Source organism: Cetorhinus maximus, chromosome 2 (genome assembly GCF_964194155.1).
Source record: "Cetorhinus maximus chromosome 2, sCetMax3.hap1.1, whole genome shotgun sequence".
In the NCBI taxonomy this organism is placed as follows: Eukaryota; Metazoa; Chordata; class Chondrichthyes; order Lamniformes; family Cetorhinidae; genus Cetorhinus; species Cetorhinus maximus.
Genome location: NC_135880.1, coordinates 39,715,509 through 39,739,637, shown reverse-complemented (window position 1 = coordinate 39,739,637; position 24,129 = coordinate 39,715,509). Strand labels below are relative to the sequence as shown.

The 24,129-nt window shown below is 40.9% G+C and overlaps 1 protein-coding gene across 1 annotated transcript in view; it reads left to right on the top strand.

The window, feature by feature from the left end:
* The window catches only part of iqgap2 (IQ motif containing GTPase activating protein 2), a 369,497-nt gene that overhangs the window by 211,905 nt on the left and 133,463 nt on the right, over positions 1–24,129 (top strand). The window contains exons 10-15 of the mRNA XM_078563474.1: positions 6,609–6,772; positions 7,018–7,105; positions 7,403–7,566; positions 12,643–12,803; positions 18,839–18,963; positions 20,337–20,500. Of these exons, the coding sequence (XP_078419600.1) occupies positions 6,609–6,772; positions 7,018–7,105; positions 7,403–7,566; positions 12,643–12,803; positions 18,839–18,963; positions 20,337–20,500 (866 nt within the window). The remainder of the gene's footprint in view (positions 1–6,608; positions 6,773–7,017; positions 7,106–7,402; positions 7,567–12,642; positions 12,804–18,838; positions 18,964–20,336; positions 20,501–24,129) is intronic.

The window sequence follows — 24,129 nt, the reverse complement described above, 5'->3', positions numbered from 1 at the left end:
CTTTTATACCACCATCACCATCCCTCGGTATATCCTGTCCCACCGGCAGGGCAGACCCAGCAGAGGTGGCGGCACAGTGGTATGCAGCTGGGGAGAGTTGCCCTGGGAACCCTCAATATCAACTCCGGACCCCATGAAGTCTCATGGCATCAGGTCAAAATGGGCAAGGAAACATCCTGCTGATTACAAGGTACTGCCCTTGCTCAGCTGATGAATCAGTACTTCTCCATGTTGAACAGCATTTGGAGGAAACAGAGGGTGGCATGTACTTTGGGTGGGGGACTTCAATGTCCATCACCAGGAATGGCTCGGTAGCACCACTACAGACTGAGCTGGCCGAGTCCTAAATGACATAGCTGCTAGACTGGGTCCTCGGCAGGTGGTGAGGGAATCAACAAGAGGGAAAAATATACTTGATCTCATCCTCGCCAACCTGTCTGCCGCAGATGTATCTGCCCATGACAGTATTGTTAGGAGTGACCACTGCACAGTCCTTATGGAGACAAGTCCCATCTTCACATTGAGTATATCCTCCATCATGTTGTGTGGCACGACCACCATACTAAATGGGATAGATTTCGAACAGATCTAGCAACTTAAGACTGGACATCATGAGGTGCTGAATTGTACCTGACCACACTCTGCAATCTCATGGCCTGGTGTATCTCCAATTCTCCCATTACCACCAAGCCAGGGGATCAACCAAGGTTCAATGAAGAGTACAGGAGGGCAGGCCAGGAGCAACACCAGGCATACCTAAAAATGAGGTGTCAATGTGGTGAAGCTACAAAACAGGACTACTTGCATGCCAAACAGCATAAGCAATAAGTGATAGACAGGGCTAAGCAATCCCACAACCAACGGATCAGGTCTAAGCTCTGCAGTCCTGCCACATCCCCTCGTGAATGGTGGTGGACAATTAAACAACTCAATGGAGGAGAAGGCTCCACAAATATTCCCATCCTTAATGATGGATTAGCTGAGCACAGCAGTGCAAAAGATAAGGCTGAAGCATTTGCAACCATCTTCAGCCAGAAGTGCCAAGTGGATGATCCATCTCGGCCTCCTCCAGAGATCCCCAGCATCACAGATGCCAGTCTTCAGCCAATTCGATTCACTCCAAGGTGATCGAAGGCACTGGATACTGCTAAGGCTATGGGCCCTGACAATATGCCAGTACTAGCACCAAAGACTTGTGCTTCAGAATTTGCTGCGGCCCTAGCCACGCTGTTCCAGTATAGCTACAACACTGGCATCGACCCGGCTAAGTGGAAAATTGCCTAAGTATGTTCTGTACACAAAAAGCAGGACAAATCCAACCTGGCCAATTACTGCCCCGCCAGTCCACTCTCGATCATCAGTAAAGTGATGGAAGGAGCCATCAACAGTGCTATCAAGTGACACTTGCTTAACAATAACCTTCCCATTGATGCTCGGTTTAGGTTCTGCCAAGGTCACTCAGCTTCTGACATCATTCACAGCCTTGGTTCAAACATGGACAAAAAAGCTGAACTCCAGAGGCAAGGTGAGAGTGACTGCCCTTGACATCAAGGCAGCATTTGACCGAGTGTGGTATCAAGGAGCCCTAGCAAAACTGGAGTCAATGGGAATCAGGGGGAAAACTCTCCGCTTGTTGGAGTCATACCTAGCACAAAGGAAGATGGTTCTGGTTGTTGGAGGTCAATCATCTCAGTTCCAGGACACCACTGCAGGAGTTCCTCAGGGTAGTGTCCTAGGCCCAATCATCTTCAGCTACTTCATCAATGATCTTCCTTCCATCATAAGGTCAGAAGTGGGGATGTTCGCTGATGATTGCACAATGTTCAACACCATTCACTCCTCAGATACAGAAGCAGTCCATGTCCAAATGCAGCAAGACCTTGACAATATCCAGGCTTGGGCTGACAAGTGGCAATTAACATCGCCTGGCATTTGTGTGGTACAAATGACCATCTCCAGCAAGAGGGAATCTAACCATTGCCCCTTGACATTCAATGGCATTACCATCACTGAATCCCCCACTATCAACATCCTGGGGGTTACCATTGACCAGAAACTAAACTGGACTAACCATATAAAATATGGCTACAACAGCAGGTCAGAGGTTAAGAATCCTGTGGTGAGCTACTCACCTCCTGACCCTCCAAAAGCCTGTCCACCATCTACAAGGCACAAGTCAGGCATGTGATGGAATACTCTCCACTTGCCTGGAGGAATGCAGCTCCAACAACACTGAACAAGCTTGCCACCATCCAGGACAAAACACACTTGATTGGCGCCCCATCAACAAACATTTACTCCCTCTCACTGCCGAACAGTGGCAGCAGTGTGTATCATCTACAAGATGCACTGTAAAAATTCACCAAGGCTCCTGAGGCAGCACCTTCTAAACCCACAACCACTACCACCTAGAAGGACAAGGACAGCAGATACATTGGAACACCACCACCTCCAAGTTACCCTCCAAGCCACTCACCTTGGAAATATGTCGATCTTCCTTCACTGTCATTGGGTCAAAATCTTGGAACACCCTCCCTAACAGCACTGTTGGTGTACCTACACCACAGAAACTGCAGCGGTTCAAGAAGGCAGCTCACCGCCATCTTCTCGGGGACAATTAGGGATGGGCAATAAATGCTGGCCATATCCCGTAAATGAATTTAAAAAGCTCCTTTTATTCAAAAGGAAAGGGAGACAGAAAATAGGACGCTACAGATCAGTTAGCTTAACATCTGCAATAGGGAAAATGTTAGAAGCTATTATTAAGGAAGTGATAGCAGGGCACATGGAAAAGTACAAAGTAATCAGACAGAGTCAATGTGGTTTTGTGAAAGGGAAATTATGTTTAACCAACTTATTGGAGTTCTTTGAAGAAGTAACATGTATTGTGGATAAAGGGGGACTGTTGGATCAACCGTACTTCGATTTCCAGAAGGCATTTGATAAGGTGCTACATCAGAGTTTATTGGGAAAAATGAAACCTTATGGTGTAGGGGCTAACATTGGCATGGATAGAAGATTGGCTAGCTAACAGGAAACAGAGTAGGCATAATTGGGTCATTTTCTGATTGGCAAAATATAACGAGCAGTGTGTCACCTGATCAGTGCTAGGGCCTCAACTTTTTACAATTTATATAAATGGTTTGGATGAAGGGACTGAAGCTATTGTTGCTATATTTGCTGATGACACAAAGATAGGTAGGAAAGTAAGATGTGAAGAGGACATAAGGAGGCTACAAAGGGATATAGATAGGTTAGGTGAGTGTACAAATATCTGGCAAATTGCAGAGCTCTGAGATGCACAGGGATCTGGGTGTCCTAGTGCATGAATCGCAAAAGGTTAATATGCACATATGGCAAGTAATTAGTAAAGCTAATAGAATGTTATTGTTTATTGTGAGGGGAATTGCATGCAAAAGTAGGAAGGCTATGCTTCAGTTAGATAGGGCATTCGGGATTTTGGCTGTAAGGCACTTGACAAGGTCCCACATGGCAGATTGGTCAAGAAAGTGAAATCGCATGGGATACAGGGCAAGGTAGAAAGTTGGATCCAAAATTGGTTCAGTGACAGGAAACAAAAAGTAATGGTCGATGGATGTTTTTGTGAATGGAAACGATTTCCAGTGGTGTTCCACAGGACTTAGTATTGGGGCCCTTGCTGTTTGTTGTATATGTTAATGGTTTAGACTTAAATGCGGGAGGCAAGATTGGGAAATTTGCAGATGACACAAAAATTGGCCATGCAGTTGATAGTGAAGAAGGATAGCTGTCAACTCCAGAAAGATATCAATGGTTTGGTTGAGTGGGCGGAGAAGTGGCAAATGGAATTCAATCCGGAAAAGTGCGAGGTAATGCATTTGGGGGGTGGGGGGCAGACAAAGCAAGGGAATACTCAATAAACGGGAAATTAATGAGAGGTGTTGAGGAAGTGAGACACCTTGTAGGGCATGTCCACAAGCCCTTAAAGGTGGCAGGACAGGTGGACAAGCTGGTCAAGAAAGCATATGGAATGCTTTCCTTTATTGGGCGAGGTATTGAATACAAAAGCAGGGATGTAGTGCTGGAACTGTATAAAACGCTGGTTAGGCCACAGCTGGAATTTTGTGTACAGTTCTGGTCACCACGTTACATAATTGCTCTGGAGAGAGTACAGAGGAGATTTACAAGAATGTTGCCAGGGCTTGAAAATTGCAGCTATGAGGAGAGATTGGATGGGCTAGGGTTGTTTTCCTTAGGGCAGAGGAGACTAAGGGGTGACCTAATTGACGTGTACAAAATTATGAGGGGCCTAAATAGGGTAGACAGGCAAGACTTGCGTCCCCTAGCTAAGAGGTCAATTGCCAGGAAGCATAGATTTAGGATGATTGGTAGAAAGGTTAGAGGAAACTTGAAGAAAACCTTTTTCACCCAGAGGATGATGGGCGTCTGAAATTCACTGTCTGAATTGGTGGTTGAGGCTGAAACGCTCAACTCATTTTAAAGGCACCAATGTCTGCATCTGAAGTGCTGTAACCTGCAAGTCTACAGACCAGGTGCTGGAATATGGGATTAAAATGAGCAGCTAGTTTCTTTCTTTCTCTTTTTTGACTGGTGCAGACACAATGGGCTGAATGGCCTCTTTCTGCACCGTAACTTTTCTATGGTGAGATCATATCTGGAATACAATATTGGTCTCCTTATTTAAGGAAGGATATAAATGAATTGGAAGCAGTTCAGAGGAGGTTTACTAGATGAAACCTGGACTGGGTGGGTTGCCTTATGAGGAAAGGTTGGACAGGTTAGGCTTGTATTTTCTGGAGTTTAGAAGAATAAGAGGCGACTTGATTGAAACCTTCAAGATCTTGAGGGGTCTTGACAAGGTGGATTTGGAGAGGAAGTTTCCTCTTATGGAAGAATCTAGAACTAGGGGTCACTGTTTAAAAATAAGGGGTCGCCCATTTAAGACCGAGATGAGGAGACATTTTTTCTGAGGGTCTTGAGTCTTTGGGATGATCTTCCTCAAAAGGAGGTGGAAGCAGAGTGTTTGAATATTTTTAAGTCAGCGTTAGATAGATTTTTGATAAGCAAGAAGGTGAAAGAACCTGGGGGTAGGCAGGAATGTGGAGTTGAGGTCACAAACATATCAGCCATGATCTTATTAAATGGCGGAGCAGGTTCAAGGGGCCGAGTGGCCTACTCTTACTAATTCGTATACTCGCGTAATCTAAAGATATACATGTACTGTAGTTTTTGTCAATTAACATGACCATAATCATGCATTTAAGGAGAAGCTAAATAATCATATGATGGGGAATGGATTAGAGGATTATACTGGTAGAGTTAGATAACGAAGGATGGGAGGAGGCTTGAATGAAGTTAATTGCCAGCATGGACTGGTTGTGCTGAATAACATGTTTGTGTGCTGTGTATTCTATACAATGTTATGTAATCCATACACTATCAGAAGTATATTGCTGTTTTGTAGTGAATGGAGTTTTTTTTATTCTTTCATAAAATATGGGCATCGCTAGCAAGGCCAGCATTTGTTGCCCACTGCTGACTGCTTTTGCAAAGGGTGGTGGGCCACCGTCTTGAACTGCTGCAATCCATCTGGTAACTTCTATGTACCAGTTTGGTATAACTTCATGGTTTGCTGGGCCATTGCAGAGGGCAGTTAAGAGTCAACCACATTGCAGTGGGCGTAGAGTCACATGTAGGCCAGACCAGGTAAGGATGGCAGATTTCCTCCCCTAAAGTACATTAGTGAACCAGATGGGTTTTTACAACAATCTATGATAGTTCAATGGTCACCATTACTGAGACTAGCTTTCAATTTCAGATTTATTAATTAATTGAATATAACCCGTATCCCCAGAGTATTTGCTGGCGTCTCCAGATCACTAATTCAGTGATATTACCAGCCTGAACCACCATTTCCCCTGATTGCAAATGAAGATATTGTAGCTGTAAATGAGAGCCTCATTGAAGCCTGGACCTAGTGTGTAAATACGGCCTCAGCTTCACTCTAGCGATTAATTCTGTTTTTTTTTAAAGTGATATTTCACAATGGAAATCACTTACTAAACAAAGATTGGGATAAGATAATTATGACCAGTTTTTTTTATTGTTTCACAAAATCAGAATTAAGTACAGTTGCCATTTTTCATTATAACGCATTCATTCCCCTGTGATACCCTAATGAGTAACCCGTTAATTGACTCCTTATGTGACTCTTGTAAAACTTGCAGTATTTTGTAGGTTAGACTCGCTAAAATCACTGTACTCCAAAATATCAAATAAAAAGTGGAAGGTATTAAGCAAATCGAAACCAGCAGTGAAGCTTTCATTGGCCCCATTGTCCTAGGGTTGGCATTCAGCATCTTCACTATGTTAGCAGCAAATTGACCTGAGATTCATCATCCAAGCCATTACTTTGCTGGACTGCATGTAATTACTTTTGTTTCACCAGAACTCAGTATCTTTTCTCCTTTATCGGGAATGGATTGAATGTTTTAAATTCAAGATGACCCTTCCTTCCTTCCTTCCCCAAATAATTTGATAAAAGAAATACAACTGTAAAAACATGTGTTTCCTACTTTACCAATGGTTTTAAATGTTTTATTCCCTAGTAAATAAAGCTCTACAGAAGGTGAATGAAGCCCTAGAGAAACGTGACCAGGGCAATTTACTGGCTGGTCTGCAGATCCCTGCACTAAAACTTGTGGGAGTGCAGCAAGAGAATTTGCCATGGTATCTAACACATCTGTGTGATCACAAAGAACAAAAGTTACAGGTAGGGTGAAGAAATTAAGTGTTTTGGCTGAAAGCTGAGAAATATCATTGGTTTGCCATTGATTTTAATTTGCTGTTTCGTTTTCTGTTCATAAGAATTATTCATACATTGGCCAATTTGTTAAAATTAAATTAATCTTCATCAAGGCCACTATTGATGCAGTGAAACTAGGAAATAAAAAAAATGTTGAAAATGATGCTCATATGCATCTGAAGCATAAGTACATTTTCTTATTTCTTTTCCAGGAGGAGAATTTTCCTGGTATGCTTAGCAAGGGTGATCTTCAAGCAGGAGTTAGCCTTTCCAATGAACAGGCTGAAGCTCATAAACTTAGTAAGTTTTATTTTGTTTTGCACCTCTGATGAACTATTTTCTGTGATTGATGGATTGGTCTGATGAGAAGTAAAATGTTACATGATTCTTCCTCCACCCTCCATGAGTTACCATTGCTGATGAATGGTGAGGGTGGAATGTAATCTTACCCCACCTGCTGGAAAGAATGAGCATGGATATGGTGGTCTTTTCCTTGTCTGTATGGCTTCACGAGATTGATTTACATTCTTATCACAACATAATGCTGCTGTAGCAGATTTTGTAACTAATGACTTGTTTTTATTTGAACTTATGAAGAGCTTGAAGCTGTTGAAAAGATAAATACTGCTATCCGCAATGGTGATGCAGCTCAGACAGTGAAAGCATTAATGCTACCAGAGGCTCAGCTGCCTGCAATGTACTCGCACATGGCTGACTTGTACCAGGTAGAACTATCCAACCTGCAGAAACAGAATCCTGAGGTAAATGTTCAACGTACAAAAAAAAAATGCAAATATGATGAACGTATTTATTCAAATATTTCTGTACCTTCCATTGCAAATCCCTCATAGTCAATGTGTATATGACACCTTCACCGTGTGTGCTTCGTTTTCCATCGTCACCAATCCGATTTGTGGTTTTCGACAATACCTTCAGCTCTGTACAGGAAGTTGCTAAAAAGAAACAAGACCATTGAAGTAACTTGGTTGTGCTGGTCCAGGCTTCAATGCGGCTCTCATTTACAGCACAAGAAGATTAATAAAAATCATGGAGAAAAAAAACTTGAGGACTAGACTTTACTGAGCTCATTAATCTAATGCTGTGTTTAATATCTCGTCTTTTGTAGATTCTTTCCCCCAACCAGCATGTATGTAAGGCCAGGCTAGGCTAGGCTTTCCCCCTAGATCTTATTTTTATTGCTGCTGGGTATAAAGTCTAAGAGAACACACAACCTGCTCCAAAACCTCTTAAGAATTGTTGATGGATTTTTGTGCGGTCCCTCATGATTTTTTTTTTTTTGCTTAGTCTAGCGCCTTGCCCCAGTGTTGTAATTTAGACAAAACCTCACTGGAGTAGGAAACTGAGCTTGTGCCCCATAACTCTTTGGAACTGTATATTTATCTTCCAGCATGAAGGACCACCCTGCTCACCACACAATACCATGAGATTGTGTCATAAGATTAAATTTAACAGAACCACGATTGAGGAATGATTTTTGCTTCACTACTCGTGGAGTTCATGTGGGTCTAACAAAACCAGAATGTATTATTGGTTTGCTTGCTCTGGAGAACAGAAACTAACCACTGTGCAGTACTCACCAATAGACTCAGGATCGACCTTAGTTTGTGTGTGCTGGTTACAATGCTGCAGCAAAAATAAAATACTTGCATATTCGTTATTCACTTATATGTGCCCTTTTAATTTCTCTGCAGTAACTAATATAAGAGATGACATCGATTGTTTTGACACTTGTATTTTCTACTCTTTCACAACTTAGTGCCAAATTAGTTCCATGTTATCCATGATTAGAACACATCTGGCCTCCTTCAGGACATAATGCCATAAAATCAGTTAAAATGTAAATATTTTGAAAGGATGGATGCAATTTTTAATGTCTGATAAATTTAGAAAATTTTGCGTGTAAATTCTGGTGGATCATGGGTTTAAAAAAATGCACATTTTTTTTCAGTTGTACGTCAGTGGTACAACCTTCCAATCAGTCTATTCAGGTTCTGTAGCAAAGGCATGATCCAGTTCAGTAATTTCTCTGCTAGTTAGCAGGTTAAGCATCCTGATGCTGGAACTGGTATTTAAATGTCAACATACCTAGATCATGCTTTTGGATGAGCAATGAATCACTCACTGAAGTAGGTTCTGTTGCCACATTTAATGGCAATTTAGATCCTGAGTGCATTTTAATTCTTAAAGCTTTGGTTTAAAAGCACCTGTAAATAACAATTTTTTTTAATATAGGGAATGAATGATAAGCTTTAGAACTTTACAGTACAAAAGGAGGCCATTCAACTTCTTAACTCCGTGCAGGCTGTTAGACAAAGAAAGCCAAAAAAACCTCATTACCACTTATTTTGTTTGGTATCAAACGTTATTATTATATGTGTCATATGTGGTAAATGAGAGACACCGAGAAAAGTTATTCCATAGTGGCAAGTCTCCTAAAAATGCATTTAGCTTGACTTCACTGTTGATCCTTATTTCCATTCCTAAGACCTAGGAGTGCCTGAAGACTAATATAGTAACAGTGTGGTAACCATTGCACCAACTAATCTCATTTGCTCTCCACACTGTAAGGTTTGGTATACCTTGTGCCTTCAGCCAAAACCTATGGATTTTTTTGTGGCCAACCCAACCCTCCCTTCTCTCTAATGACCATAAGACATAGGAGCAGAAATTAGGCCATTTGGCCCATCAAGTCTGCTCCGCCATTCAATCATGGCTGATAAGTTTCTCAACCCCATTCTCCCGCCTTCTCCCCGTAACCTTTGATCACCTTACCAATCAAGAACCTATCTATCTCGGTCTTAAATACTCTCAATGACCTGGCCTCCACAGCCTTCTGTGGCAATGAATTCCATAGATTCACCACTCTCTGGCAAAAGAAGTTTCTCCTCATCTCTGTTCTAAAAGGTCTTCCCTTTACTCTGAGGCTGTGCCCTCAGGTCCTAGTCTCTCCTACTAATGGAAACATCTTCCCCACGTCCGCTCTATTCAGGCCTTTCAGTATTCTGTAAGTTTCAATCAGATCCCCCCTCATCCTTCTAAACTCCATCGAGTATAGACCCAGAGTCCTCAGACGTTCCTCATATGTTAAGCCTTTCATCCCTGGGATCGTTCTCGTGAACCTCCTCTGGACCCTCTCCAGGGCCAGAACATCCTTCCTGAGATACGGGGCCCAAAATTGCTCTCAATATTCTAAATGTGGTCTGACCGGAGCCTTATAAAGCCTCAGCAGCACATCCCTGCTTTTATATTCTAGTCCTCTCAAAATAAATGCCAACATTGCATTTGCCTTCCTAACTACCGACTCAACCTGCAAGTTAACCTTAAGAGAATCCTGGACTAGGACTCCCAAGTCCCTTTGCACTCCAGATTTCTGAATTCTCTCCCCATTTAGAAAATAGCCTATGCCTCTATTCTTCCCACCAAAGTGCATGACCTCACACTTCCCCACGTTGTATTCCATCTGCCACTTCTTTTCCCATTCTCCTAACCTGTCCAAATCCTTCTTCAGCCTCTCTGCCTCCTCAATACTACCTGTCCCTCCACCTATCTTTGTATCATCTGAAAACTTAGCCAGGATGCCCTCAGTTCCTTCATCTAGATCATTAATGTATAAAATGAAAAGTTGTGGTCCCAACACTGACCCCTGCGGAACTCCACTAGTCACCAGCCGCCATCCTGACAAGGACCCCACTATCCCCACTCTCTGCCTCCTGGCAGACAGCCAGTCTTCTATCCATGCTAGTACCTTGCCTCTAACACCATGGGCTCTTATCTTACTGAGCAGCCTCCTGTGCGGCACCTTGTCAAACACCTTCTGGAAGTCCAAGTAGATAACATCCATTGGCTCTCCTTTGTCTGACCTACTCGTTACCTTCTCAAAGAATTCTAACACATTTGTCAGGCATGACCTCCCCTTGATGAAACCATGCTGACTTTGCCCTATTTTACCATGCACTTCCAACTATTCTGAAATCTCATCCTTAATAATGGACTCTCAAATCTTACCAACGACTGAGGTCAGGCTAATCGGCCTATAATTTCCCGTCTTTTGCCTCACTCCCTTCTTAAACGGGGGGGTTACATTAGCGATTTTCCAGTCCTCTGGGACCCTCCCTGACTCGAGTGATTCCTGAAAGATCACCACTAACGCCTCCACTATCTCTTCAGCTATCTCCTTCAGAACTCTTTGGTGTAATCCATCTGGTCCAGGTGATTTATCCACCTTCAGACCTTTCAGTTTTCCTAGCACCTTCTCCTTGGTAATGGCCACCATACTCACCTCTGCCCCCCGACTCTCTTGAACTTTGGGGATGTTACTCGTGTCTTCCACTGTGAAGACTGACATGAAGTACCTATTCAGTTCCTCCGCCATTTCTTTGTTCCCCACTACTACTTCTCCAGCGTCATTTTCCAGCAGCCCAATGTCCACTTTTGCCTCTCTCTCACCCTTTATATATCTAAAAATACTCTTGCAATCTTCTTTTATATTACTGCTAGTTTACCCTCATAGTTAATCTTCTCCCTCCATTTTTCTTTCTTAGTTGTCCTCTGTTGGTCTTTGTCGGCTTCCCAATCCCCTGGTTTCCCACTGCTCTTCGCCGCATTGTATGCTTTCTCTTTAGCTTTTATGCTGTCCCTGACTTCCCTTGTCAGCCATGGTTGCCTCGTCCTCCCTTTAGTATGCTGCTTCTTCCTAGCGATGAATTTTTGCTGTGTCTCCCAAATTATTCCCAGAAACTCCTGCCATGGCTGTTCCACTGTCTTTCCTGCTAGGCTCATCTCCCAGTCAATTCTGGCCAGCTCCTCCCTCATGCCTCTGTAGTTGCCTTTATTCAACTGTAATACCGTTACATCTGATTCCAGCTTTTTCCTCTCAAATTGCAGGGTAAATTCTATCATATTATGGTCACTTCCTTCTAAGGGTTCCTTCACCTTAAGCTCCCTTATCAAATCTGCCTCATTATACATCACTAAATCTAGAATTGCCTGTTCCCTAGTGGGCTCCACCACAAGCTGCTCCAAAAAGCCATCTCGTAGACATTCCACAAATTCCTTTTCTTGGGATCCACTACCAACCTGATTTTCCCAGTCTACCTGCATATTGAAATCCCCCATGATCACTGTAACCTTACCTTTCTTACACGCCTTTTCTATCTCCTGGTGTATCTTGTGCTCCACATCCTGACTACTGTTCAGAGGCCTGTACATAACTCCCATTATGGTTTTTTACCTTTGCGGTTCCTCAACTCTACCCACACAGATTCTACATCATCTGACCCTATGTCATTTCTTGCTATCGATTTAATTTCATTTCTTACTAACAAAGCAACCCCACCCCCTCTGCCAACCTGCCTATCTTTCCGATAGGATGTATATCCTTGGATATTTAGCTCCCAGTCCTGATCCCCTTGCTCTTAATGACTTGCTTTTGTTTGTGTGCAACATCAGTGAAGTTCAGTCACACTTAAGTGTATCGACATCTGATGCAGTACTGGTTGAATATTGTAGATTTAGGTAGCTTGCTACGTTAAGAGTAGTTAACAGAAGAAGTACACCCAACATATATATTAATGTAGTTTCAAATAAGATAACGCAAACCATAATTCTTAGAGAAATTCATCACCAAAAAAAACCACGTCTTTGTTTTTATAGGGGATGAAAGGTTATCGGGGTAGGTGGGAATGTGGTGTAGAGGTTGCTATCAGATCAGCCATGATCTTATTGAATGGCAGAGCAGGCTCGAGGGGCCGAGTGGCCTACTCCTGCTCCTAATTCTTACATTCGTATAAACCATTTTTCTGTTCACCAACTTACAGGGGAAACTGACTCATGAAGAGCTTGCTATTGCGGTGGAGATGTTGTCAGCAGTGGCTGCACTGAATGAAGCATTGACAATGAATGATGTTCATGCTGTATTACAGAACCTCACTAGCTCCTCTATTGGAGTTAGCAAACTGCATGATGCAAACACACAGCGGTATGTTACTCAGAGCTCTAACTCTCTGACTGCAATTTGCAAACCGAGACGAAATTGTTGAATAAGAAAATGAATGGCATGCATAGTAATAAATGGTATTGAATAATTATGTATTTATCAGGCAAGAGTGTTGAAACAAATATCGGAGTGGAAAAATTACATGTAAAGTATTCTTGTACGAGAGCCAATGTGATGGAATGCTATTGTACAACGTAGTTACTTGGCATATAACTGTGGCACATATTTTCATTTTGCAAAAGTGAGGATCCAGTTCAGTAATTTCTCTGCTAGCTAGCAGGTTAAGCTTTCTGATGCTGAAACTGGTATTTAACTGTCAACACACCTAGATCGTGATTATTATGGGTGAGTAATAAATGATTTACTGAAGTAGGATTTGTTGCTGCATTTAATAGGCAGGTTGGACCTCGAGTGCATTTTAATTCAAACGCATTGTTTTAGAAGCATCTGTCAAAGACTTTTATTTATATGGAGAATCAATGATAAGCTTTAGGACTTTACAGTACAGGAGGAGATCATTCAACTTCTTAAGCCTGTGCTGGCTCTTTGTCAGTGATATCCAAAACCACCTCATTGGTCATCAAATATTATCTACAATAAATGAAGAAATAGTCTCTGCCACAGTTCCTCTCTCTTGCAAAATTATCTGTGCTCTCTGTGTAAAGGAATTTCCCCGAACCCCTCTCCTCACTTTCTGGTAATTTTAAATTGATCACCTGACATTACCAACTCCCTATCCAGAGAAAATAGTATTTCCCTATTATACATAGTGGAGCCCTTCACAATTCAAAAACAGCAATAATAGGGCTGCTATAGCATTCTCTATTCTAGTGAAAATAGTCAATATCTTAAATCACCCCTCATAGTTGTAGTTTTTCATCATATTGAGATGTTCCCTATGAGTTTAATCTGCTTTCCATAACTGAATTCCTAAAACTGCCTTGTATAAATTTATCACTATCTCTTTGCTCCTGTTTGTAAAATCCATGATGATGATCTGTATTTTTATGCCTTTATCCAGTTCTACTCGCACTTTTAAGAAATGTTGTGCTTTGTCCGTTTATTACCTGTTCACTATTTGCATTGACTGTATTCTTTCATTCCTTGTTTTCCTTTTGGAAATGTAATACCTCACACTTAGTAATGCAAAATTTGGACTTTGCTAACCTGTTTCTTTCTGAAATCTTTTTCAGTCTCGCTGTCAGGCTGTTCCTCTGTGTGTGTGCGTGGTGTGTGTGGGTGGTCTGTTTGTATTTATAATTTATATTTATATATGGTAGAGCTAACTTTAAACAAGTTCTCAGCCAGCTTTAACTGTAACACGATTACAACTTTCTGCCTTGCCCATTTTCATGTAATGGAACTATGTTTTACTTTGTTGTGTGATAAGGAGAAGGAAACTGCACAAAAATCTGAACATGCCATGTGACTGCAGGGCAGTGTTTTAAAAGAAAAGGAAGGGGATTGTTACCTGTGTAAATGTCAATGTGTCCTCCAACAGATTCAAATTTGCAGATAATTATAAGTACACTCTGCACTGAAGTAAATTATTTTTCTTGGCAGTACTTGCAAAGGAACAGTCTTGCTATCTGGTGAGATTAATAAATCATCTTATAGGTGACATAATCACACACTATTCCTGTCACAATGGAAGTTGCTATAAAATATATATTGTAATCAATTTATTATTGACTAAAAATTGGTCATGCTAACCAGTTATTCTGTTGTTGTAGTTATACTAGCTTGTTACTGTATTTGGCATTGTTTTTCATATTCTGCTTCTGTGATTTCTGTGCACCTTTGTAATCAAGAATGTTTAGTCTCCTTTGGGTTAGATACTGTGGCTATAACAGTTTTAGTATTTGAAAGTTTCAGTGCTAATGTATTAAGTGGGTAGCTCACTTATATGTAATCAATTACTCTCATAATTATGCTTTCTAATCTTAGCTTTTGCTCTTTTGAATTCGAAACACTAATCAGATAAACCTTCAAGTCACCCTTTCCGTCATCCCCAAATAAGACTTCTAAGTCACATGACTGTAAAATGCTATTGCAGTATATCTGATGGGTATCCCAAGTTTTTTTAAAACCCAAAGTATGATGTTACCTCACATCTCCCAGTTACTTCCTTCATAAAAAGCTGACCAGTTTCCTCTTGAATTTTCCAACACCAGCTGCTTCCGCTGTTAGTTCCAGAAGTTTGTCACCCTATATGCAATTACCAGTTCATCTTCCATTTTTTAAGTGTTTGCCCTAGTACAATAAATGGGGTGAAAATAGCTAATGGTGATAATAAACTTCAATTTATGTAGTGCCTTTATGGTATAAGTTTTCCAAGATGTTTTATTGTTGTGGGGGTGAGGTGGGAGCTGGGCTGGGGTGATGTTCGCAGGGTGGATGTGTTAGGGAAAGAAAAAAGAACAATTAAGGAATTAACCTGCGAGCCATGGAGGGAGAGATTTAATTTAAAGGCACAAAGAGAAGAGGAGTAGTAGGTATTTCTAGAAATGGGGCCACAGTGAATAAAGATTAATTTTCTTCTTTACCTTTTCATGGGATATGGGCGTCGCTGGCAAGACCAGCATTTGTTGACTATCTCTAATTGCCCTTGAACAGTGGGGCTTGCTAGGCCATTTCAGAGGGCAGTTAAGAGTCAACCACGTTGCTGTGTGCCTGGATTCGCATGTTTGCCAGACAAGGTACGGATGGCAGATTTCCTTCCCTAAAGGACATTAGTGAGCCAGATAGGTTTTTACAACAATCAATGATAGTTTCATTGTCGTCATTACTAAGACTAGCTTTAAATTTAATTTAATTTAATTTAATTTCCAACGGCTATTGTGGCAGTATTTGTACCCGTGTCCCCAGAGCATTCGTCTGGGACTCTGGATTACTACTCCAGTGGCATTACCACTATGCCACCATCTCCCCATAAGGAGGATACTAGAAAAATTGAGTCCACAGGGGGCTAAAGGATGGATATGATTTCAGCAGTGGAGGGACTGAAGAAGAGGTACCAAATTTCACATGATTTGGCTCAGCCAGAGAGGGTAGCTGAGGAGGGGGCTGTGTGTCAAAGCATAGAATACGTTGGAGACTTAAAGTGATGCTTTTGCTCTTCCTGATTAAATTATAGGAAGTTATTTATGTATGGCTTGATTTGGACACACTGACAGCACAGAGATAGGAATAGGGTCGAGAGAAGTGGTAGATGGGTAGATCTGGATGTCAGCATACATGTGGAAACTGAACTCAGATGTCACTGAAGGACAGCATATAGGTGGGGATGAGGAGGGACTATAGATAAGAGTATTGGGAGCTTCTTGAAGTGACAGTGCAGAGACAGAAAGGAAAATGTTGCTGAAGACATGCTGAATGTCTAAAGATAGGTCGGAGTAGAGCCATGAGGAAAGATGATCGTAGAAGAATATCGTGGTCAACTACACCAAATACTTCAGAGATGTCTAGGAGGACAAATAGGAATCATACATGTTGCCTTAAGAAAGATATCTGACATATTATGAAGATGTTCACGTGTCCAGTTTTCCTGTAGTAGCAATTAATAAAGAAACATCTAATGGATCTTCAAGCTAAAATGGTAGAGTATAATGTAGAGGAAGTGATACTCAAACTACAGCCAATCCACAATGAGTTTTTTTGTCCAGTTGTGGTCAGAGGTATAAGGAAGCGTTCAAATCAAAAGGCCACCACAGTGATCTATGGTGTCCGAGAATTGAGTTATGACGTGCTACATTATTAGATTTATAACAGGTTATTTTTCTTTGATTCAGTGATGCTGACCATTCCATAAACAAGCTAATGCATTCTATAAACTGGAGTGCGTGTTCACTTGCCCAACATCTGTGTAAATGCCATAAGCCACATAGGTCGATTAGAGAAACCTTGTCATTATACTCCTGTATGGCATAGACAGAAAGCCACCTTGTGTAATTTTCTTGAACTTGCTAGACAGAGGAATAAAATCAATTGGGCCATGCCTTAGGTTAGAAAATATTGGTCAGATTTAATGAATACTATTAAACACAAATATCATTATAGTAATTTGGAATTTGTTTTAAGCTTTGTCACCTTTCTAATAATCATGATGGAATATTGAAAGAATAATTCAGTATTCTTTGTAGAGCTCAATCTCTCAAGGATACAAACATTTCCTTACGTATTTTCTGATCTCCACACAACTGCTGCACAGTATGGTGAATGTAGAGCTCAGTGTAAGTTCCTTATTTTCCAGTTAATATTTTAAGTCCTTGTGGCTGTCAAAGGGGAGTTATTTAAAACTATGAGCTAATAAATGCGTGACTGATTTCATGTGCAGAACAGTACAGTGCTGCTAGTTCCTTTGAGCATTCTTCCTGACAGGCTATTTATATTATATTTTATGTGTATCTAGTGTCAAACCTTGGAATATGCTGCACTGCCATTTAACACATGACACTAAAAACACTGTTTCTTCCATATTATGTGCTACTATTTATTCTCCGATCTTGCCTATTGTTGGTTGCTTCAGAATGGGAGAAAGCCAACCTTAAATTCAAAAACCTTCGAAGCTGCACTGAAACAAAGGCAATCGTCCATAAAAACATAACTTAAGAAATAGGAACAGGAGTAGACCATTCGGCCCCTCGAGCCTGCTCCGCCATTCAATAAGATCATGGCTGATTTTCTTGTGTTTTGATTTCCACATTCCCATCTAACCCCAATAACCTTTAATTCCCTTGCCTAATAAGGATCTAGCTACCTCTGCCTTAAAAATCTTCAATGACCCCGCCTCCACCGCCTTCTGAGGCAGAGAATTCCAAAGTCACACAACCCTCAGAGAAAAAATTTCTCCTCATCTCTGTTCTAAAAGGGCAACCCCTAATTTTAAAACAGTGCCCCCTAGTTTTGGACTCACCCGCCAGAGGAAACATCCTTTCGACGTCCACCTTGTCAAGGCCATTCAGGATCTTGTATACTTCAATCAAATCACCCCTCACTCTTCTAAACTGCAGTGGAAACAAGCCCAGTCTGTCCAACCTTTCCTCATAAGACAACCCACTCATTCCAAGTATCAATCTAGTAAACCTCCTTTGAACCACCTCCAATGCATTTACATCCTTCCTTAAATAAGGAGACCAAAACTGCACACAGTATTCGAGGTGCGGTCTCACCAATGCCCTGTATAACTGAAGTATAATATCCTCACTTTTGTAATAATCCCACTTGTAATAAAAGATAGCATTCCATTAGCCACCTTAATTACTTCCTCTATCTGCATACTAACTTTTTGTGACTCGTACTAGAACACCTAGATCCCTCTGCACCTCAGAATTATGCAGCAGTTCTCCATTTAAGTAATACTCTGCTTTTTTGTTCTTCCTGCCAAAGTGAACAACTTCACATTTTCCCACATTAAACTCCATTTGCCAGATCTTTGCCCACTCACTCAACCTATCTATATCCATCTGCAACCTCATTACATCCGCTTCACAACATACTTTCATAACTACATCAGACGAGTGCACATTCATAAGACTTACCCACACCAGCCCTAAATTTGCTTTTCGCTAATTTAACTTATGCATTTTGTCTTATTGTCATGGATTAATTTGAAATAATTGTCCAGATTTACTTAACACAGTTTATTTTATATAATGCATGTGATGGATTAATAAAAATCCGCAGGAGCGCTTTTGATTTCCCAGCAGTAAACAGGCAGGAGATAGATGGAGTTAAAGGATGGTTAGCTGAAGGAGTCAACAGGGGCCTGGTCCCTGTTCACTCTAGTTAACTTGGGTAGTTTGACATCTCTTGCTGGAGTACACAGAGACAGATGGGTGTGGTAGCAAGCTGTAAACACAGTTTTGAATTCTGTGTATGTGCACACACCTGATGTAGTGGGTAAATGCATGAATGTTTTCACATGCAGTTTGTCTTAGCTGAGACTTGAAGATGTGTAAAACGAGTTCCTAATAGTGCTATTGGACTTTTCAGATTCTAAGTTCTTTTTCTTTCAGATATGTGGACATGCTGGTACTAATGAAGGCAGAAGCTACAGACCAAGGACAGCAGTACTTAAGCTGGAATGACATTCAGAGCTGTATTGAAGAAGTTAATTTGCAGGTTACGGAAGAAAGTGAAAGTGAGTTCTGTGTTCTAAAACTGAGATGACTTTTTGCACAATTGTAGTAAACTAAAGGTAAAGTGTCCCTACTGTGTAGTGGAACTGATTGCATGGGCGAGCTCTCAATTACTCTGAATCTGGCTGTCCAGAAGATGACAGGAACATCAGTGTGTGCTGTAATTGCTGTGCCTATAGCGCACTAAATCATTTGTGTGTTGCATGCATTGTAGTTTAAGCAGAAATGAGGTCCACATTACGTAGATGCAATAAAATCTCACCAAAGTAAATTGACAAAGAAATTATTTTTTGAATATTAAAATGAAAAAATCATATCCAATCTAATCCTTTTTCACTAAAATCAAAAGGACAATTTCTGCATCTTAGTCTGTCTTTGAACACTAATTTACACACGTCGAAATGCTTCCTCAGCTTCAAATAAAATTAATATTATTTCCTTAACTTTTCAACTGAAAAGCCATCATCCTGACTGTAGTGTGTTTTTGCACACTCCATGAAGTTGCACGTACTGAATGCTTCACTGAAGGACTAATTGTTGCATCCTTATTGCAAGGTTATCAATTAGTAATCTGTATGCTGGTTTCCATATAAACCAGCCCATGCGTATATATGTTAGTGAATGATTTCAGCTCATAATCACTTGACTCTAAATAATTTGAAATTCCAAAAGCTTCATTGGAAGGAGGCATACAAATATTAAATTTATAATGCTAAGATAATTTTGCAGAGTGCCCTTTAATGTCATTGCTCCCTGTATTATGAATATTTTTTCAATCCATTATCAGCAGGTTATTAGGATTACTTGCTTTTAAAGTTACCAATTTTCTACCCTTTCTCAGCTCTGAAGACTTTGACTTCTGGGAGTGTGATTCCATGGCCATTGCTCCTGTACGCATTACCCCCTCCCCGGCCCCATTTTTTGTGAATGCCTGAATAAGGTTGTTGGTGGTCTATTTGACAGTGGGGAAGCACAGCTGAGCACTATCCTTTGCACACAATCCATGCATGTTTTTTAATATGTGTTGCCAATAGTGATTGGGAGCAGGAATACTGGCTCCTTTACCTCTCTCCAACTAGGGACATCAAGGTTTAGCACACTGACTGAGATTGGCTAACTGGAAATTGAATCATTTGAGCTTAGTATGCTGGCTTCATGAACTTGAGGAGAGTTATATTTATAGTTTTATTTGTGAAAATTTTAATTACATTTTGGGGTTGAAAGCTTTCAGGGAACTAGCAAAACTATATCTACAACAGGTCATTTAGTATTCTATAGGTATGTAGAACAACCAAAACATAATATTGCCATTTATCACTGTTACGATCAGTTTAATTGTTGTAAGTTTGTATTTGGCTTGATGTTCCTGCTACAGAGGTCAGCGCAGCTGAGCTTATCAATGATATAATTGATGAGGAAGATCCCAGTAAAACACTGGAAGCATTATTGATGTCGACTGCTAAATTACAGGAAGTGAAGTCCTCAACAGCATTCCATTATCAAGATGTTCTATGGCACACTAAGCAACAGAAGCGTAAGGTGAGCTTCATAAAATGCTTATTTTGTTAATAACTACTTGCCTATAAAATCCATTCATTGTAATTTCAAAACTAATAGAAATACTACTTTGGAGATCAATTGTGGTCACACTTAATTCCAAGCAATAATGAATATTATATGTCCAAATAAAATGTTTTGTTTGCCAGTGGGAATTTTCCAGTGCTTCCAAGGGTCCATTTTTGAATCCTTTGGCTCAGTGTTGCACTATCATAAAGGTGATGAACTGGCTGACCGTTCATATTTTTTGGGTGGAGCTGAATACTGAATTCATTAAATGTTAATGGGTTTAAAAGTGAAGCTTCGCTGATCTCTATTGAGCTATTGAGATAAGCTTAGATTGTTCTTAAGATGTCTGTTCATTTGTGCCATGAGAAAAGCACAATCGACAAAGTATAAACTCTTGAAAAATGGTTTATGCCTATGTAAACACATCAGTATGTAAATCTTGCAATTTTTGTTCTGAGTTTTTTAGTAACAACTTTTTTTCAAAAATACGTATTTCAAAATAATGTGCTTAAATTTATCACCTGGATTGTCTTTCGTGCCTTTTGGCCTTTCCGTTGAGTTTTACTTGAAGGTATCAGACTCTCGCAAATGTCTGGTTTTGGGTTTGATAACTTTGCATAAAGTTATGACTCCATTAACTGGATTTAGATTGTGTAGGCTGAGCATCTGCAAAATGCCTCATTCTCAGCATGCATCATTACTCTTCGACCTCTTGTACAGATGGGATATTTTCTAGAGATTTTACTGCTTTTTGCTCTTAAGAACAGAACAACTTTTTGTGTGTGTTGTTACAATTATGGGGTTTATAAGATTTTTATGTTTTAGGACTATGCCTTTGATCTAGGTTGAAATTAAGGAGGGGGTTATGACCAGTTCTGAATTCTGCCTGACAACAGGCCTGGGGGAGGGTGTTCTTAAAAATTAATGGAAGGCCTAGATTGTTTTGTTGGGAAGAAGATGAAAGGTGTTCACACTTGGAGACACTGACAGCAACATCTGTGTTTACAGTGGTTAGACTGATCATCTCCAAAGTTCCAGGGAGGTGTTCAGAATGTCAGGTTGTAAATAGTTATGTTTTAAACTGTCCATTTAATTTCAAGATAGAGTAGATTTTGGGTCTAAAGAATAGCTAATATGCATTGCTACCTGGATACAAGTTCCATGTGAATTCATGCTGTCAAGGAGTTGGGCTTTGAGAGGGGAAGGGTTTTGAAGATATCCCTGAGACTCTACCAGGATCTGGGGGAGAGGGGAAGCAGTTAGAGGCCAGGAGACCTTATGATTCACCGGTGCAGGAATGTGGGTGGAAGTTCACGCTTGAATTAGAAAGATCAAATTTGAGAGGAGTTAGTGGAAGAATCTCCGGGGGAGGACACTCTGTGAAAGACATTCTGTAATTAAAAGTTACCAGCCTAAGAAAGGAAAAGAACAGAAATAAACCCTCGAGCTAATAATCACTTTGGACTGGTTCTGGAAGAATTAAATGTCTGCTGAAAGGACAATGTAAAGCATATCTCTGCAGTGTGTTTTTTCAATTATGTTAAGAGTAAAAGAGGAAGGTTCTGTTCTATAGTTTAAAGTATAGGTTACCTAAAGCAACAGTGTTTAGTCCGTGGTGCTTTTAGTCTTTGTTACAGTAAAAGTCTCAATGTAAAATCTTAGAACCATAGAACGGTTACATGCAGAAAGAGGCCATTCAGCCCATTGTGTCTACACCAGCAAAAAAGAGAAAAAACAAACTAGCTGCTCACTTTCATCCCACTTTCCAGCACCTGGTCCATAGCCTTGCAGGTTACAACTCTTCAGGTGTAGATGCAGGTACATTTTAAATGATAAAAGCAAAATACTGTGGGTGCTGGAAATCTGAAATGAAAACAGAAAATGCTGGAAAAACTCAGCAGGTCTGACAGCATCTGTGGAGAGAGAAACAGAGTTAACATTTTGAGTTTGTATGACCCTTCAAAGCTAAAGAGAAGTAGATCTGTGACGGAATTAATACTGTCTAAGGGTAGAGCAGATAAAACAGGATAGAAAGTCAGTGGAGGTTAAGGAGAGATTGACAAAGATGTCACGCTCACAAGACAGGGAGTGTTAATGATAGTGGTAAGGGCTAAAGAATGTGCTGATAGTGACATAAAGGTTAAAGCAGAATGCGTGAATAGCAGAACAAGGGTCAGCACTCTGTGAAAGAACAACATAGAACAAGTGACAGGTGTAATAAATAAAAATAAGTAAATAAATTTTTAAAAATTTTTAAAATTAAAAAGGCACTTAATAGCCTTCTGGACTTAACATTTTCAACAACTTCAGATCATGAACTCTGATCCTTTATCTTCACTCCTTTTTTAACCCCCTTTTAAATTTTTTTTTTAATTTAATTTTTATTTTTAAAAAATATATTTTCATTTTTTATTTATTTATTTTTATTCATGTATTCATTGTTCTATCCCTTGTTCTATACTTTTTTCCCAACCACCGCCCCCTCCTCCCCCCCGAAACTGTCACATCTCTCCTTAGCCCCTACAATGGCGGAGTGGTATTGTCTCTGCACTAGTGATCCAGAGATCCAGGTTAATGCTCTGGGGACCCAGGTTCGAATCCCGCCATGGCAGATGGTGGAATTTGAATTCAATAAAAATCTGGAATTAAAAGTCTATTGATGACCATGAAACCATTGTTGACTGTTGTAAAAACCCATCTGGTACTGCCCTTTGGGAAGGAAATCTGTCATCCTTATCTACATGTGACTCCAGACCCACAGCAATACATTCCCTCTGAAATGTCATGAAAAAGGAATGAAATTGGACAGACCACCTGGTATCGAACTAGGCACCGGAAAGGACAACGGTACCCTCAGCGCTGTCGACACTGCAAAGTCCTCCTTACTGACATCTGGGGGCTAGTGCCAAAATTGGGAGAGCAGTCTCACAGACTAGTCAAGCAGCAGCCTGACATAGTCATCCTCACAGAATCATATCTTACAGATAACGTCCCAGACACCACCATCACCATCCCTGGGTATATCCTGTCCCACCAGCAGGACAGACCCAGCCGAGGTGGTGGCACAGTGGTATACATTTGGGAGAGAGTTGCCCTGGGAGTCCTCAACACCGACTCCAGACCTCTTGAAGTCTCATGGCATCAGGTCAAACATGGGCAAGGAAGCCTCCTGCTGATTACCACATACTGCCCTCCCTCAGCTGATGAATCAGTGCTCCTCCATGTTGAATAACACTTGGAGGAAGCACTGAGGGTGACAAGGGTGCAGAATGTACTCTAGGTGGGGGACTTCAATGTCCACCACCAAGAGTGGCTCAGTAGCACCACTACTGACCGAGCTGGCCGAATCCTAAAGGACATAGCTGCTAGACTGGGTCTGCGGCAGGTGGTCAGGGAACCAACAAGAGGGAAAAACATACTTGACCTCAAGCTCACCAACCTGCCTGCCACAGATGCATCTGTCCATGACAGTATTGGTAGGAGTGACCACCGCACAGTCATTGTGTGGAGGAAGTCCTGGCTTCACATTGAGGATACCCTCCATTGTGCTGTATGGCACTACCATCATGCTAAATTGGATAGATTTCGAACAGATCTAGCAA